The 19,873-nt window shown below is 41.2% G+C and overlaps 1 protein-coding gene across 1 annotated transcript in view; it reads left to right on the top strand.

Annotated features, from left to right (window-relative positions):
* The window catches only part of KNDC1 (kinase non-catalytic C-lobe domain containing 1), an 895,433-nt gene that overhangs the window by 436,947 nt on the left and 438,613 nt on the right, over window positions 1-19,873 (top strand). The window contains exon 15 of the mRNA XM_069611402.1: window positions 14,840-14,981. Coding sequence (XP_069467503.1) covers window positions 14,840-14,981 — 142 coding nt within the window. The remainder of the gene's footprint in view (window positions 1-14,839; window positions 14,982-19,873) is intronic.

The following is a 19,873-nucleotide window of genomic DNA, read 5'->3' as shown; positions in this document are numbered from 1 at the left end:
GACAACACCAAGTGTATGCCAAGTTGGAAAAATGTTTTTTCCATGTAACCGAGGTCGAGTTTCTCGGTTTCATGCTCACTCCACAAGGCGTACATATGGATACACGAAAGGTGGATGCAATCCTCCAATGGCCCTCACCAACATCCACAAAAGGAGTGCAAAGCGTGCTTGCAATCGGCAACTTTTACCTGGTTTTCACAAATTGTAAATCCAATTACCTCCTTGTTAAAGAAAAATCAAAAGTTACATTGGTCGAAAGAAGCTGAAGAAGCCTTCCAGAAGTTGAAGCTAACATGCACTACACCACCAGTACTTCAATACCCACGACCAGACCTACCTTACATAGTTGAGACAGATGCTTCAAAAATAGCCATGGGACCAGTATTGTCACAACGAGACCCTGAAAAGGGACAACTACACCCCGTCGCATTCTGGCCCCGAAAATGTTCAGCCCCCGAGTTGAACTACGCAATCACAGGTAAGGAATTACTGGCGATTAAAGCAGCATTCAAGGCCTGGAGACATTACCTTCTTGGGGCGAGGCATACAGTCACTGTCATCACGGACCACCGTAACTTGCAATACTTGAAACCACCAAAGCAAAATCCTCGCGTTAACTTTGTTGGGCTCTCTTTTTCGCAGAATACGATTTTATTATCACTTATAGACCTGGAGTACGCAATGTGAAAGCAGATGCTCTATCACGGATGAGTGACGAAAAAGAGGCTTTTACAGCATCCAACCCCGTGGCCATAATTCCTGAAGAAAGGATTCATACCAGAATAGCTGCCACCACGTGGGTGGATAACCAAAGAACCAGTTTGCAATCCCCAATGGATCAATCAACACAACAGGAATGGCTGTTAAAAGGTGACCAGTAAACCATTGAAGACAAACTACTGTATTTCTAAGGACGATTATATGTCCAAGACCAAGAACTGCAAAAGCAAATCATCACAAATTACAACGATTTATTAGTGGAAGGACACCCAGGAATAGCCAACACTCAGGCTAAGGTAAAACAAAACTATGGGTGGCCAACCTGGCGAAAAGACATCGCCCAATTTATTGAAACCTGCGGTGTCTGTGCACAACACAAGTCTCAGACAGAAACAGAACCCCACTGGCTTACTACATCCCCTAACAGTACCGTCAGCACCTTAGCATACCCTGTCGATGGACTTCATCATGGATCTTCCACCCTGCAATGGATACAACACCATATTAGTCATTGTGGATTTATTCTCCAAAATGGCCCATTTAATCCCTCTGAAAGCACTCCCAACTGCGCAACTCTCGCTTCTGTGTTCCTAAAGGAAATTGTTTGATTGCATGGATTTCCATCAATATTAGTATCTGATTGCGGAACTCAATTTGTTTCTGCCTTTTGGAGAAAGTGTTGTATGATTGCCAAAATCGATCTCCGGTCGTCCACAAGCCATCACCCTCAAACTGATGGGCAAACTGAACGAACCAACCAAACTTTAGAGCAATATCTCAGGTATATGTTGCAACAGTCCGAGGATTCTTGGAAAAATATACTCTGGATAGCTGAGTATGCATACAACAACTCAGTTCATACAAGTGGGAGTACTAATATGTTATGGAGATGCAATTAAATAAATTGGACTCAATAATACCAAGAGGCTCTGGTAAATATCATCCCTGGAATTAGAATCTCGAAAGAACCTACAGAAAACAGAAATAGTGTATGACCTTGTTAGTCTGCAAGTATCTAATCTTCGTCTTAAGGTACCATAAAAATAGTAAAAACCACTTACAATGGTGTATGTCTCTCATTAGAATCTCCCTTTGGGGTTTGCTAAAACTCTGATCTTCAAAAACTCTGAGCAGGTAGTCTTCAGAAATTGTAATCATTAGTAAAGCTTGTGGACTGCATAAATAAATAAAGTAAAGAATGTATGAAAGAATTTCTCTTTTTAATTGATTCCAATATTATGTGTGGAACAAATGTAATGAAATGTTATGGGTGTTTTTTTTTCGTTTAACAAATTGTACATTCTGTTGAGTTGCTTTCTCTTCTTTTACCATGATAATGTTGTTGGACTAACAGAATAATTACTTCATTGTTCTGTCTTCTTTTTGTTTATTGTACTTGAATGAACAACCTTTTATATTAAATTTTATCCATTTGTACTACTGAATGTAATACTGAAAAGTTGCTTAAATTCAGCTGTATCAATAAAAAAAAGAATGTATGTTTTAAGGATAGTGTGAGAATGTTCTGTAAATAAAAACACCCCTTCACTAAACCTGCTAATGAAACCGTGTCCTGCTTACCAGTTCCCTGTACTGAGACAGGGTAAATAGCATGTACTAAGCACTCTGCAGAATTGCATAAAGGATATATGTACAAAACCTCATACAAGCCTCAGGAAGACTACATATACATCAGAGGCACCCCTATGACTGTCTCTGTGACTGTGGAGAACTCAGTAGATCAAAAGCCATTACTGCTCATAGGCAAGTCTGACATAACAACGGGACAAGAAGCAACCGTCTCAATGTGTGTGGGTTATTGAGTAACCAAGCCCATCTCCGATAGGAGCGTTTGTTGCCCGGAAGTCTCCAGCTTACCCAATCGTAAAGCGAGCATAAGATTCCCATGACAACCCTACGGTACACTGCAATGTGGGCTTGGGTTACTAGAGAACTGGACCGTACATGAAGTATTAATAGAAAAATGATTATAGCCTCCTCCAACACTGCCGCTCTGTTTCTGGGGATTAAAAAAAGATGGGCAGCGCACACCGTTAGAAGGACCTGAGCCTAAAACATTATTCTGCCTCAGAGATATCCTCTTCACTGTGAAATACATTGATTAGGAGGCCATGAAAAAGTTAATACTTTCTAGGTTTCCCCATGTACTAATTGTCATGTTAGAGCCTGTGGGTGCACAATTGTGAGGCAATACACCTGCTTTTGTGATTATGTGAAGGTATGGACCCATTCACTTAGGTGTTGAAGAATAGCTGATAACAGTGGAATGGACAGCCCTGGTGTTCCACCAGCTTACATTGATAATTGATGCGCACTACGGGTTGCCCTTAGTCTTTTTTAGAACTCCCATCAGTGCATCACTCTTGAAGAGCTCACACCATTAAACAAAGAGGAGGACTTAAAAGATTTGCGGAGGGGCAGTGAGCCATGATCAGTTCACTCAGAGGCAGTACCTTCGTTGCTTTAGGCTCAGGTCCTTCTAACGGTGTGAGCAGACCATTTGTTATTGGATCCCCAGCAACAGAGTGGCAGTGTTGTAGGGGGCTATAGTCCTTTTTGTATTGTTAACTTCATGTCTGGGCCGGAAGCGCCATTGCTAGTTCCCTATCAACCAGAGACCACATTGCAGTGTTTCGTAAAACTTATGCCCACTTTACAATTGGCTAAGCTGGAGACTTTTGGGCAACAAACGCTACTATCAGAGCTGGTATTGGGGACGGATCCCCAGGTATGCCAAATGGACACTGGAAGCCCACAGACTTGGAGGGCCCAACACTCTCCCCTAGGATACACGGAGGACTCAGTCAATGCAAGTTCAAACTTACAGGCAAAACCAACAGCGTTCAGCACAGGAACAGGAAAAATCCATGCATATCTCGCTCTTCCTCGGCTCGCAGGCCGGTTTTACTTCCAAATGACATGCGCATGACGTCACAACTTGAGCCCTTCTCCAGAAAACCTATCGGGCCAAGTGATTGGATATTGACTATTCTACCACTATAGTGAACACTATAGATATATTCTACTGGTCCTCGCATTTCAGGTGACCGGCCTGGTCCTTCCTCAAGTCCCTAACTATAACATTGTTGCAGTGTTGTAGACTTACCATTGGTTCTTGCCTGTTGCTACCCACCCCTGAGGTACTAAACTGTTATTGGTTAGAGCTGAAGTCCCCAGGCCTGGGACCTGCAAAGATTCTCAGCTTGCTGTGTACCTCTTCAAGGTAATGAGAATGACTATGTGTCTGTATTGTAATTTGTGTGTTCCACCTTAGCTTATGGGTGTGCTCTACTGTCCGGCACAACACTTGTTGCATACTGTTGCATACTTGTAGGTATCTGTGTCTGGCGGCCTGGGACCAGCTCTCCTTTCCCACTGCTGATCGCTGTCTATTGTCTGCTCCGGCCATGTCACGTGTCCAGACAGCAGGAATTTGAGCTGTGCAGCTCTGCATTATGAGGATTTATTAGTCTTTTCTGCAGCTGGTCTCTTTGTCGTCTGGGGATTGGAATGCCATCTGTATCTCTTGGCCTGGGCTGGGGCTTCTGTCTCACACGTCTTGCTCTCTGTCCAGCCTGAATCAGCTCAGGCTCGCCTCTTGCTATGAGGCCTGCTGAAATTGTCCTAAACCTAATAATGCGGTTTCTTCAGTGTCCCTACTATACTACATTTCCAAAGGTTATTCACACTTGACTCTGTCAGGTCCCATAAGTGCTCCTGCAGTTCCATAAAATTACTTGTGTAAGCATCTGCAAGCTTTGCTCAGGATCTCTTGCTGCATTTGGCTAATGGCAAAATAATAAAAGCAATGGCAGCATGTGTATCTATCGTTCCACTAAATATAGAACTGTATGCTCATGTTCTTCATGTATTCGAGTGTGTGTTTATGTCTCGAAGTGCGGATGGCATGTGTGCGTCATGTCCAACGCTGCTATATCATGGTGTCTCTAACGACATCAGCAACATGGCTTCTTGGTGCTTTAGCCCAAGCTGTTCATACAGGTGTCCTTATCATAGCCTGTGGCTCTTGATCCACACATGGATGGATCTGTATGTCCCTCGATTGGTATGGCTGGCTGAGGGGATACCTCTACACATACTTATGAATCATGGGTCATTTGGAAATTCGTCCAAAATAGAATGGGTGATTACAGTGTTTTCTGGACTTCTTCCTTATCATGAATTTGGTAGGAGTAGGAGGGGGGTGGTAGGCTTCCCCATCCCTCTTCACTGGAATTATGGTTACTTAGCAACCCACAAACATTGAGACGGTTGCTTCTTGACCCTTTGTTATGCCAGACTCGCCTACGAGCGGTACTGGCTTTTGATCTACTCAGTTCTCCACAGTCACGAAGACAATCATGGGGTGCCTCCGACATATATGTTGTATTCCTGAGGCCCGCAGGAGGTGCCATAGGTTCGGCCAGTACGTGATTCTACAGACTGCTTAGTACATGATATATATCCATCTCACTACAGGGAACTCATAAGCAGGACATGCTTTCATTAGAAGGTTTGGTGATGGGATGTTTTCATTTACAGAACATTCTCACACTTTCCTTAAAACATGCATTCTTTACAATATTTATTTAAGGAGTCAATGAGTCTAATTAAGGATTACAATTTCTGAAGACTACCTGCTCAAGTGTTTCTGAAGATCAGAATTTTAGCAAACCCTAAGGGGAGATTCTAATGAGAGACGTACACCATTTTAAGTGGATTTTAATATTTGTATGGTACCTTTAGATGAAGATTATATGCTTGCAGACTATAAAGGTCACACACTATTTCTGTTTTTTGCAGGATTCTTCGAGATTCTAATTCCAGGGATGATATTTCCCGGACCCTCTTGGGATTAGTGAGGACAATTTAATTAATTGTATCTCCATAACATGTTAGTACTCGCATAACACATGGGTGATTACATATGTTCTTAATTGCAGGACTATAAATGAATCAGTGTTGAAAGAAAAGAAAAGTATCAAGTCCTGAGGAAAACCAGCCCAATGACGGTAACATGGTTGAAACTAGATTAGGGGTGATATTGAGGCTTCCCTAAATGAGCTCCCTATGGAAGACATATATGCACATATTGCTAGTAGACTCGCTTTGGGTAATTGATTGCCAATTTGATTTAAATTAACTTATTGACACATTTGATTTGGTCAATTGATTCATTATCATTTCAAATGAAATAACAATCCATCTATCGACTTTGGGGTTTGTTTTGAATTTATATTATGAGTTTCTGACTGTTAGGTCTACACTCATTCTCTGTATATGTTTTCTAAATTGAAAAGAATGTGATTTTTGTAAAATTGTTGTTTTAAGTATAGTTTATATTATGTATCGGTTCTACACATGTGGTGGTTTATGTGTTGATGGGGATTGAGATTTCTCATGAAGAAATCCTTGTGCATAACAATGTGATATTATTAATGATATGGTTTTGTGCAATTTATTTTAACCTTAAAGGGATCATGAAAATGCATTGGGAAATGCTCTTGTGAACTGTTGGTGACTTGCATCTATTGGATGTTTTCATGTGTTACACTACAAAAACAATAGCAAACTGTCTGGCTTTTTACCCAATTTTGCTGTAAAATACATCTTTTTATCCCATTGTTTAAATACTTTTCTTAGGAGAGGGACCCCTCTGAACAACGCGTGTTTGGTTCAGGGTCCCTTGCTATGCTTGGTCGCTCTGGCATATTTATGGGAAATATGTATGCCCCTACAAATATAAAATGCAGCAAACAAAACTGCAGGCAGTTGTTGTCCTAGAAATACCCACATTTTTTTAAATTACAGACCAGCCCCCATCACAGTCCTTCTGCTTAATTGTGTACTCCCCATTTATCAGCGTCTTTCCCCTTCATCACAGTCCTTCAACACAGTTCTTCTCTTATTACCCACAGTCCTTAATTTCACTCCTTTTCCTTCTTCATAGTTCTTCTCCATCATAGCCCTCCTCCTTTGTCATACTTTTTCTCTTCTGTTTCACTCTTTATTCTTCATTCCAGTTCTTCTCCATCAGCCCAGTCCTTTTCTTCAGCAAAGTTCTTCATTAGTCTTTTCCCTTTATTACAGACACTGCAATTCGTCAGAATCCTTCCTCACAGTCCCATTTCATCATCACTCGGCCATCCTCGTTTTAGTCCTTTTTCTAAGTCCTTGTCCTTTTTACATCTTTCTCTCTCACCACGGTCCTTCTTTGTCACAGTCCTTCTCATTCTTCATTCCCTTATCATTGTCCTTCTGCTTCACAATACTTTTCCTTTTTAAGTGCTCCATCAGCCATTCTCCTTCATCACAGACCTTCTCCATTACCACAGTGCAGCTTCTTTGTCACAATCTCCCTTCCTTATGGTCCTCCTTCTTCCCAGTCCTTCTCCTTCATCATAGTTCACTTATTTCATCACAGACCTCTCTAGTAGTGATTCTCCTTTGTGAAGGTCTTTTTCTTTGTCCCTCTTTTGTCCTTCTTGGTTATGGTCTTTCTTCATTCTCATTTTTGTTCTTCTTCATCACAGTCCTTCTCCATCATCAAAGTCCTTTTTATTCTTCAATCCTCCTTTGCCACAGTCATTGATGTTCATTGTTGTATTTGGTTTGTTTAGTTACACCCAACACATAGGGTATATTTGGGCTCATTCTTCAAGGCTTGAATGGGTTTTATGGGAATGAGACAAGGAGAACAAATGTCATCTTCTAGGAAGAGTAAGGATAAATCAAGGATTTAATGTTAATAAAGGACTTATTTTTCCACTATAAGGTTGCTAAGCAAGCTCAAGATATAATGAATGCTCTGGCACGTGAACCGAATGAAACAGTCAGTTCAGAATAAATATGCTTTCACTTTCCTTCTAAAAGATTAGAGATTGTTTATGCATCTGATATCCTCTGGAAGATTATTCCAGTATTTAGTCACAAACACTGCAAATGGTTATGCTGAATGCCCTGGATGCATGGTTTAACCCGAGGAGCCTTAATGGGAACTCTCAAAGCCGCTCTCTGAGCCCCAGAAGATATATTCAATTTTAAATGTCGTTTAAGTACCCAGGTGTAGTTCTGTAAAGAGTTTTCCCTGTCATAATGACTATTCTAGATTTAATTAGTAACCAGTGTTATTTTTCTGAAGACTGGGATAATGTGCACTTCCTTATGCATGCTATTATCTATGCTTGCATCTGTATTTTGCAAAGTTTATAGCCAGTGTATGGTGTGCTCAGTTGCCCACGCACAGAGTACAATGCAGTAGTCTAACTAGAGTAAATTATAGGACGTGCATTGCTGGGACTAGAGTCTTCCGATAGAAAGTGCCTGATTTGACTTAAAAGCATCAGAAGATAATTGATACAACTGAGCAGTTTATTTGTTTTGGGGAACATAGACAATGTTAAGTCAAGTGTAATGCCAATATTTTTTGCTTGTGTTTGGATTTTAATGGTGTCCCCGGAAATCTTCATATTAGAATAAAAGGCAATTTGTGATCAGATATGTTTCTATCTGATTAAACATACATAGAATCCACAGAATGTATGATTGATAATATCCATTTTACTGAAAGATATTTCTGGTGTTGTCTTTGTAGTTTTCAGATATGGCAACCAATTTGATCAGCGGTCATTTAAATGTTTTTTTGTAGATGTTAAACAACTGAGGAAATAGACATGGTCCTTGTGGAATGTTACAGTCTTTTTGTGACTGTAAAAACAAAGTCCACAATGTTGATTCTGGAGACTCTAATTTCAAGAAATGAGACATACAGGCAATAGCTTTTTTTCCTCACAGTTATTTTCATTCCAGTCCTTCTAATATCACAGTCCTTCTGTTTCATTATTGCCCTTAATATTTCTTAGAGTATTTCTCCTTCACATTCCTTTGACAAAGTCCCTCTCCTTCATCACCGTCTGTAATCTGAGTCATTTTCCTGCTTCACAGTCCTTCTTCTTCATCACAATTCTTTATCACTGCTTCTGCTTTATTACAGTCATTCCAATTCAACAGGATCCTTCCTCACAGTCATTCTATTTCATCATCAGTCTTTCTGCATCATCAGAGTCCTTTATCATAGTCCTTTGTTCTGGTGCTTTTTCACAGTCCTTGCTCTTTTTAAATCGTTTTCCTTCATCAAAGTTCTCCCATGTCACAGTCCTTCTTTTTCTTCATTCCTTTATCACTGTGCTTGTGATTCAGAGTATGTTTGTTGTTTTTAGTCACCCGTCTGTCATATGCCTTCTTCAGTTCTTCAACAAAGTACTTCTCCATTACCATACTCTAGCTCCTTTGTGACAATCTTCCTTTGTTATGGTCCTCCCTCTTCACAGTCCATCTCCTACTTCATAGTTCATTTATTTCATCACATACCTTCCTCATAGTGTATCGGCTAAATCACAGTCATTTTCCTTCTCCTTCGTCAGTCCTTCTCCTTTGTCATAGTCCTACATCATAAAAAATATCTTTATCACACACCTTCATCAATCTCCAACATTAAATTAATTTTCCACTGTTGAGGTTCTTCATCACAGTCCTTTTATTCTCACAGTAGTCCTTGTGCATCGCATACCTTCTCCTTCATCACAGTCTTCTAACACAGTCCTTCTGCTTCATCTCAAGCTCTCATCACTGTCTTTCTCCTTTGTCATAAACCTTCATCATAAAACCTCTACTTCATTGCATGCCTTCATTTGTCCATCTACTTTATCAAATTACTTTCCAACTGTTACAGTGCTTTTTTACAGTCCTTCTTCTTTGTCACAGTCCTCCTTTATCATAGTCCTTACACGTTGTTACAGTTTTCCCCGTATCGCTATACTTTCACACATATCCCTTTCCTCCCACACAGTCCATCTCCTTCATCACATTTTCAACATAGTGCTCCTTTTTCACAGTCATTCGTTAAAATCATTCCCATTCATCACAGACCTTCATCAGTCCATCTGTTTTATCTTCTTTCCATCTTTATAGTTCTAATCAAAATTCTGCTCTTTTATCACAGTTCTGCTTCAACATAGTCTTTCATCAGACTCCTCCTCCCATTTCACAATACTTTGTCACAGTCATGCCCTGCCAGAATCCTTCGCCTTTGTCAGAGTCCTTCATCACAGTCCCTTTCCTTCGCCACTGTCCCTTTTTGTAATAATCCTTCCAGGGACATAATTTCACCAAAAGTCCTTGGGTAGCGGAAGTGACATCACATGACCCTTGACCTCTGATGACATCACAGGAAGTGATGTCATCTGACCTCACCTCGAAGTGACATTACTGGAAGTGATGGAACACGACCTTTCACCCCTTGACAGAACAGGAAGTGTCATCACATAGCATTGTTTCTAAGCACACTATGAACAATATGGTTACAGTATCACTGTAAAGTGATATACATTGCATACAAGAATAGATAACCATATGTATTGTTAATATCAGTGGGTATAGGCCCATAGTACCAAATTACTGTGAATGCAAGCAGACATCGAAGGCCAAATGATAATGATGTGTTATTAAATAGCACTTACGCTTAAGCGCTTCATATAGAACAAATATACATACAATATCACTCAACCTGTGTTGGTACTCATTTATCAACCTCCGCAGGCTGAAAGGCTAAGTTGTCCTTGCCGGGAGTCGAACCTTTAACCTGCAGATTTTACACACGCATTGCAGAAGCGAGCGCTCTACCAACTGAGCTATCTTACCGGCTATAGCTACGAGAAAACCAGCCACTCCAGAAACAAAAGAGCCACATGCTGCTGGCTTTTGGTTTTAGGTGTAGCGAGGGAGACCACAGGGGTAGCCAGGGAGACTTCAGGGATCGCAGTTGCGACCCCTGGCAACACCCAAATGATGTCCCTGAGTCCTTTTCCTTCATTCTAATCAGCCTGTTTTGGTTTTTCAGTCTGCCACAGTCACTCTGCCCATCGTTGCCCCCTTTTTAGCACTTCATCTATCTTTTCTTCTTTTTCCCCTCCATGTGTCCCTCTTTCTGTCTCTCAATCTCTCTCATTCAGTCTCTTTCTGGCTAATTCTCTTATGATCCTCATCATCATTATTACCATCATCATCAGTACCTTACATTGGAGCAAAGGCATGAAAATATAACACAAAACACTCTCCTTTACACTAAAAGTATAATGGGTAGACCACAATCCATACAATATGACATACCAAAGCTAATACATGAGCAATGCAAATCACAAATTCCATAAATGACCCCCACATGTATTAATCGCATCTCTCTTTTTTCTTTTTTGCAAGGGTGCTTCTTTTATGTGTCATTGTCAGTTTGTCACTCATTAATCTTCGGTGGACACACAGAATTCCACAATATACTTAAATGACTGATTATTATTGTTTGAACTAAAGAGGGATAGGTGCCCCTTCTATCCCTATCTGTGATGATAAAGGCATAGGAGCAACACGTGTGCCATGGTCCCAGCAGTCTTATTATCACATTCACAGCACCTGCACCTGCACATGGGAGCCTTGCCTCACTTAGCAGTTACAAAGCCCAGAAGGTGCCATCCCAATCTAAACTGCATTAATTGCTTTCTGGCCTCTTTTCATATTGTTCAGACCATTTAGTTTTTCATCCCCTAAATATCCTTATGTTTCTATAACCAGAAAAGTATGGGGTGTTGGCCTGAGCTGCCCAGCATCTTCTCCCTTTTCACATCCTGAATAATCTCCCTTACTTCTCTAATAATCATAGTCGTAGACATTAACACGATTTCAAAGCCGAATGCATACAAAGTTGTCTTCGCCCAGGCCAGCCACATGATCTTAGTTCAAGTATAAAATATCATTCTGATTGGTATATCCTGGAGTCTGTGTTACTCTATAACTCACTATGATCAGTGGTGGGGTTCATGTATCTAATACAGGGGGACAATCATAGTTTTCTTCAACAAGGAAACTAGGCTTATTTGGCAGTAATATTCAGCAATAATACCCGAGGACCATGAAGCATAGCCTCAGACTTCTGCACCATATGTAGGCTTAGGGACATACTTCCATTGATACATTTCAAGGGACTGTGCAGGGAAATTCCCTCCCCCCAAGATTTCTATTGAATCACAGAATCCCACTTGCAGATTGGCCCAATGTATTCCCACTCCTTTCCACCTGCAGTCCTCACTGAGTATTATCATCACAGTAGACACGCAGGAAGTCAGAGTAAAATACCATGTCTAAGTACCTACCATTTACACAAAAGCTCCTACTGAGCTATATAGCTGAGGGCATTAACACTGCCTTTGTTTTGCTCTTATTTATGACAACCTTCTTATGAATAAGTAATTACAAAAGGTGCCCAATAGTTTATACATTGCTATTTTCTGTGAGTCACACTCTGTTGTCAGCAAACAGTAGGAATGGAAAAATTCTGGCTTCCCACCTTGGTTACATTTAGTTGCGGGTCAACCGGATTCTCCTCCAAATCATTCTGCAACAGGATAGATTGGATGAGAGACAGCAAGCACTACCCCCCCACACCGCCATATGATATGATATGATACAATATGATATGGCATTTATAACGTGCCTATACACAAGTGAGATCGTTTCCTCACAAGTTCTCCATTCAGGACATATCCAGCGTTTGCCACATTACCATTGTGAAGTACCTCTGGTATTTGCATGGGCCCCACCTTCAGTTCTGTTATCCTCATTGACTTCCAGAATAACTCCCAATTCAATGAATCGACCGCTGCTTTATCTACACATCTCTTCCTCTTTTCCTGGGGAGTGTGGTAGCAGTCAGGATGGAAATAGTGCAAGAGAACGATACAAAAACTCATGGAAGAATGGCGATTTTGAAACTGGCCTGGATGTTGAAAGTAAAAAATGTGATGAATGAGAACTTTGCTGTTATGATGAAACAACTGGCCATTCCCCAAATATGAATATCGATTTCTGTGTGGTATTTCCACTTCACAACTTGGGGCCTTGCTTGGTTGGAGGATCTGTGGTATTCATAATAGGCACTTAAGCTCTGAAGTATGAAACGTGCAAGGCCTGAGTTGAGAAGCTGCTTCAGTTGCCCCAGAGCTAAATGGTAAGGCATGCATGCTGCTTAAACGTTTCCCAGCGAGAACTGGGCATCTTGCTGTCATGCGATCAGATCTTCCTTACATCGGCTATTCCTTTCAAGCTTACCGGAATGTTGATGCCCCCCATCTCTGTAGGGGTATGTCTGATAAACTGGTGTTCTGTCTTGGTACAGTGCCATATTCTCATCTTGCTGAAAATAATAGTTATCAAGCGGCACCTACCTTCCTATAGATGCACTCATACGTCATGTGCATCGTTACTCTATCCTTCTGATTACCTCTATAGTTAACAGATTGTTTGGGGTTAAACCCTTATGCTATACATCAGTTGCAGCTAAAGACACATGGGTGTTGGTGTAAAGTTGATGCCATGCTGGGTGGTACAGTTATCAAATGAATTGCATGGACCTTCGTAGCAGGATGTTTAAACTGTAGGCTTAGTGCCACGGCTGCTGATTTAAACTGTTAGAAGTATTAAATCAGCCAGCAGGACTAACCGATCACCTCAAAGCATTCAGAGATGAGCGCCACTTCATGTTCTAGCTTTCATTGCTTTGCATGAATTGCGCACTGCAAACGACACATAACTTTCTGTTTGTCTGGTTCTATTGCCTTAAAGTTAAATACTTAGTTGAAAAGTAAACAATTAAAATGGCGCAATCCCATAGGAAAACGTTCCATGAATCAGGGCCTAAATTGTTGGGCAGATATTTGCGCCGGGGACAGGGTTAACAACCAATCAGGTTTCTGAAAACATGGGCAGAATAATACGTTACTGACATGCATTCCAAACAAGTTGGAGCCTGCTTTGGCTAGCAGGCCGCACACACACATTTCCACCTCTGCTTGCCACACTGCCGTTAGGAAAAATTAAGATTAAAAATAACAATGTACATGCATATGCCTCAATGCTTCCTTCTTCACCCCTTCTGTGCTGTTCCTGCAATAGCCAGGTCACATGGAAATCAAAGACGGTTAGCACGAGCTCCCTGTCTGGTTTCCAGTGACTTTATTTCAAGAAGTGATATTTATTTTATAAGGAAATGCCTTGCACTTGCTGGAAGTATATGTTTTACTCAAAACACACCAAAACCTTTGCAACGTTGATGCTTTCATTTGGTGCTAACGGCAATAGTGCTGGCGTGGAGGTGTGTGAAAGGTGGGACTGTCCTGCTGCCTCGGTTGAAGGCCTTCACTTTGTTCTCGTATGTGAACTCAAGCGGTGGACCATTACTTCCCAGTGCAGCCCACCAGTCCAACCATTGTTGCATTCCATTTTTAGAGATTAGATTACTGCACGTTATAGGCATCCCTGCCCATTCATCTATGCCTCTCTTCCAATCACAAAGTGTAAACCAGTTAAAAAAAATCAGTAATGCCTTATAAGTAACATTTCCAAATGCTTTGCTTATTTTACTTGCAACCATTTGCAAATGTTCAGTTTTGTGAAGGATATGACACCTCTCTCCAATATCAAAATATAACTCTGTGGTACATTTCCATCCTTTGATGCTGAATTTATCTTGGGGATCAGTGGTTCGCACTGCATTTTATATTCCATCTTTTATCAAGTTCTTATCTATTCTTCACTGATACATGAAACATGGCTGATAGATGTTTGGGCCTCATTACAAATTTGGCTGTGAGGGAAAAGGGTGGCGTAATTTTGTTAGTGCCACTTTTCCTGTCCGGCCAAATTATAATTTTGCCTGATTTACTACCAGCGTAATTACCGTTGCTGGGGATAAATCCTCCAGTTTACCATGCAGTAATTCTGCCAGGGGTAAATCCCCCCGAAATCCCCATGGAGTCCTATAGACTGCAAACACGGGGAGTTACCACCACTTGTAATCCCGTGGGTAATCCCACAGGACCAATACCAGTAACAGTACTTGAATTTGGGAGTAATTCGGCTGAATTATTGCCGAATTGCCACCAAATTCGCATTGCGGCCCTTTGTATTTCTACAATCGTTCCAAATATTCTACTGCTTTGACAGAAAATGAAAACATTATGAATCAATCAGTTTTGTGACTTTCCCTTTGCAGGTGAATACATTGTATCACTCAAGGGACTACAGTTCGGTACGTTTTGTGATGCAGTGTCTGAGAAATTTTGCGACCTTTACTGGGATGAAAAACTACTCCAGGCTCTTTACAAAGAAGTCAATGGGCAGACTCCTACGCTGGGGTGAGTTTTTTTCTCTTCCATTTGTTTTACATTTTCTTATTGGATTTTTTTTTGGAAGTTGTAATACTTGATTCCATTCACCTACCTAGACTTTCTTTTATGAAATATTGTGCAAGTAACTGCAATATAATATTGCTAGGGGGCTGGAGAAAGGCTGGGGTCAAATCAATAAACACATATGTTGGAGGAAGACCTAGTTAAGTGGTCTACTCCACTTTTACCAAACAAGACCTTCGCTGAATGAATTTTTACTATTTTTCTCCACTTTTTTTGCCACAAACTTCAGCATAAAAATAAGTGGAAACATTGGTAAATAAATTGTTGTGAAAGTGTAGGTCAGCCAAAAAAGTCGGCAATCATACATATAACCAGTTAGAGCTCCTGAGTCAAAAAAGTGGGCAGCTGATGGAATAACATATTAAAAACCTCAAGATTGGCAAATAGGATGTGGCACCTATGTCATTATACAGTAAGTATTACAAAAAAGCTGTCCACGTGTTAAGGATGAGCCTGTCTTTAATTGATAAACACTGTTACTAAAGTGTAAGTGCAGACTCTTTTAAACACATGCAGTCCGTGAGAATAAAAGGGAACCTAACTGTGAGGAATTCACATCTGGTAAGGGCATTTTTGATTTTGATTAATGAATAAAATGATGTGGGTAATTCCATCTCAGAAAGGGTGACCAGATCTCCATTTCAAAATATCCAGGCATCCATCACCTTCAAATCGGCTTTTGTACCACCTGCATCTTCGTTGCCAATCTTCATCGCCAGTCGAACCAACCCTGGTGGCCACATCAAACCGCGACCCTTGAACGCCCGAATTGGACCACCTGACTCGAACTCTGCATCAAGTCAGCAGCATCCTTGCCATCAAATCGAATGTCAAACCGACCCTGGTGGCCCTCATGACCCTCACTTTATTGAATGCTATTTCAAACAGCTCTTTGAACCATGAGCATCTTCAATTCCGATATTCCTCGCCAGTCGAACCAACCCTGGTGGCCTCATCGAGCTGCAGTCCTCTAACATTGCATTGTAAAACCTACCTCGAAATGTGCATCTAGACACCAAAATCTTTGTCATTAACCTGATTGTCAAACCAATGGTGGTGGCCCTCACAGCCACACTTCTTCGAACTGCAATGAACTTCAGCTCAACCCCAGATCAACACCTGTCCCCCGTCTGGGACAACACAACCTCTGCATTGGATACAAATTTGTGCTACATGAACAGTACTGAAGAGCCTTGTTCAATGGTGTCAAAACACCTAGATCAGCAAAAGGTATTATTGATGGGCAATTGCCCCTTTGGTCCATCTTTGGGCCCTAGAGACTGGTTAAGTCAACTTTAATCTCTTTCACACAGGAATATATTGTCTTTTTAGCACATTGTGGTTTTTACTTGCCTTTTAACCCTATTTCAATAACAGAGTGCTACATCTTTCATGGGGGTGGGGGTGTTGTGGCTTATTTTGGATTGCACAAAAAGGTCTGGGATCCCCTCTACCAAGAACGAACACGGCCAAATAACCTGTTCTATGGTTAGGTTCCCACTCGGGAGGCTCTACAACCATGTTTTAGCTGACCTTCACAGAGGAGTCCCGAGGAGAGTCCCAGTCTACCCCAGTCACAGATGTGAGAGGAGCTGCAGCGACTTCTGCTTTGTTTGTTTCAAACTGCTTATTGCTGCTTTCTGCTGCTACTGCTGCTTTAACACTTGGCTCTCACTCGGTAAACTCCACCTTAAAAGGTGTACGCATGCGCGGAGCACCGTGCGGAGTCCCGAGGAGAGTCCCTGTGGGATGTCTTAACCCCCTAATCCAAGCCCTGCAACATCACTGTGCATTGCTGCCAGCTGCTCGCCAGAAATCACCAGAAAGGGAGCAGTGAAAACCTGAAAAATAGGCCACCATCTACTTTTTCTTATGTCAGTGGTAACACAGGAGATAACTGCCAACGCCCATCATTTGACTGCTCACAGAGCAAAATCATTGCAAAAGAAACTGAGCTGGTTTCAAAAATCCATTTTATTTGGTGTCACATTTGTAGAAATCATGGCTTACAAACCACCCAAAAAGATCCAACGTCCTTGTTGGGTGGTCAACATCATTCTCCCGCAAGAATCTACATAAATATAAGGTCCACAGAGGTGTATCTATATCTGAACAAAGGATAATTTTGAGGATTGCTTGCTGGAAGAAATCTGTCAAAAATGGGTGTAATACAGTTACTCACCTCTACCAGAATCCGGTGTTTAAATCCATTTTGGGTAAAGTTGAACATGGAACTCAAACTACGCCAAAGAAAGACTTGCTATCAGAAGACTAAGAGGTGGATACAATTTAAAACCATATTCTGAAAAGGCTTGAAGCAAGACATTGTTTAATGTATGTGTTAAAAATGTGAGTTATATTATAAGAAAACACAATTTTTAGACATTGGGTTAAGAATTAAAGTTTCCCACACTGTGTTCAAACGAATTGCACACCTTCTCCCTGGACAAAGGAGACTTCCCCCTGCCCTTGGCTAAGAGATTGACAGGCTGGTGTCAAAAGGAACTGGGAGTGGCACCCTGGCCTGTTGCTCTCAGTGCAGATAAAGGAATCCTTGGGCTGAATAGAAAATGCTAATTCGGGTGTGACTGACCACAAACTGCTGGCAGGAAGAAAGACATGTGACCTCTGAGTCAGCCCAGACCTTGGAGGCAGAGACAAACCATTGTGTGGATTCAGAAAGCACAGCAAATGTATGTTTTAGAAAAATTCTTATAAAATATGGTACCGAACTGACAAAAATGTGAAACTTTGAGATTGTTAAAATGAAAAATTCGCTCACAGTTGAAGACTAAGCTGGACTCTGTGCGATGTTCTGAACCCAAACCCCAGAATTATTCATATTGTAGCTACTGTGTTTATGCCAGGAACCGGAAGAATTACAGAATTGTGCTCAGATGGGGTGTGCATGCATGTCTAAAAATTGGTGCAGAAATAATATTGAGAAACCCACCAAAAGCGCAAAAAGTGGTCATTTCTGAACCACAGTTCTTAGGAAGATGAGAGTTGAACAGAAATGTACCTTAATTAATCTGTCGTGTGATTTATGTGGTATTAACAAGTTGTGTATATTGTAAAAATGTGTTTTATGAAAAATAAGATATGCTTTACAGAGACCAAGGGGAGTGTTTTTCCCCAAGCCATAAAGATGACATAGGATGACACGCTGATCCTTTCTCCAATCAGGGGACAGGGAATCCTCTAACCTATCATATCCTTAGAGGGTTGCGCATTGTAGAATCAGCCTCTCCACCCACTTTGGAAATACATAAATAGGGACTGCTGAGGACAGGCAGGACACACACTTTTCCACTGCTCAACTGATTTCTTGGCGAAGCACCCTGCAAGAAGATCCAGCCAGAGCTCCAGACATAGATCCAGAACGAAACTCTAGAACCAACTCAAGAACTTTGAAGCAGAGAGGCCTAACCCAAAAGCTGAACCCTTCTCAGCAGGCCTTCAGAATCTAGCAACCTGATTCTAACGCCTAAACTTCCAAGGGGCTCTCACATTCAACAGCCGGGCTGTGCTGTTTTTCTATTCTAGCCAAGAACCCTGTGCTAGAACCAAGTTCCAGACCCAGAAAGTAGAGCTGTATCCAGAACCCGTCAGATCCAGTCCAAGAGACCGCGCAGACCGCAGTGCAGTGCTGAGACCAGAACCTGTCCGGTGGCGAGAGAACCCCAGCCAAACCCTTGACCAGATCTTTGACGGGGCCCACTACATTCCAAAGCCATAGGAGTGAGTATCCAGTCTAGAACTGTACATAACCAATCTCTTAGTTTAAAGTAATACTATTCCATCCATTTCAATATGTCTAGAACTGCATTACAGACCCTCTGTTGTCGATCCTTAATTCTTCTCTCCTCCATATAATTCTTGATAAATTGTAGCGATAATCATCTATGCGCTGATATTTTTCAAATGTCTTGACGCACAACAACCAGAGCGGAAGGTGCCCTGTTTCTGCTGGTTGTCCCGTTGGGTATCTTGTAGTTTCATAGCCCTTGGTATAAGTCCATATTGATTCCTAATCTGTAAAGCGCAATCTGTCATTTTTGAAATCTTGACTTTGTTTCTGAAAAATCTACCTTCACAAAAACCTCTGTAACTTTTGAACCGTGCGTCCTAGAGACGAAATTTATATTATAGTTTTTCTGTAATGGTGTTTCACGCACGCGGAAAAGTTGCAGCGAAATGCAATTTAGCTCAATTTCACCACATGTCAAAATAGCTGTTTCTTGTTTTCAACTGCTGAAATTTGTTTTCAATCTGATAATCATTCATGAATCATTGCTAGTGTTGGCCTGAACCAATCCAAAGTAACTCTCGCTTATCCTGAATCTCCATTAGTGAATTAAAATCATTTTAGCATATTTTCCCTTTCATTGCAATCACATTCAAAAGTATTTTTGCCTGTTTTAAAATCATACCTGTTCTCTCTAAGCTTGCTGGGGGAACATGGGATTGAACTGCATTATTGATTGTATTCCTGAAACCTGTGTGCCCTCATTTCCATCTCTTCATATTGCATAGTGGCGGGAGTGAGTAGTCACAGGGGAAAAAGTGATTATATTGTCTTTTGATTGAAACCATATCATGTTCATTTCTGTGTTGCATTCTTTCCCATCATTGCATTCCCTTGAATCATACAAAGTATTCTCTGCTACCTTATCCTTTCTATTCCTACTCCTAAGTGATTAAAGAGATTGTTGATATTGTAATATAACCCATTGCTGATCACTGTAATATTCATAAGTGTGCTATTCAGATTTTGGGCCTAATCACGACCTCGGCGGTAACCCTTAAATCCGGCGGTAGCGCTATTACCACCG

This window comes from Ambystoma mexicanum, chromosome 8, assembly GCF_040938575.1.
Source record: "Ambystoma mexicanum isolate Mex_15411 chromosome 8, UKY_AmexF1_1, whole genome shotgun sequence".
Taxonomy (NCBI): domain Eukaryota; kingdom Metazoa; phylum Chordata; class Amphibia; order Caudata; family Ambystomatidae; genus Ambystoma; species Ambystoma mexicanum.
The sequence above is the reverse complement of the archived record's forward strand: the minus strand, read 5'-3'. Positions and strand labels throughout refer to the sequence as shown.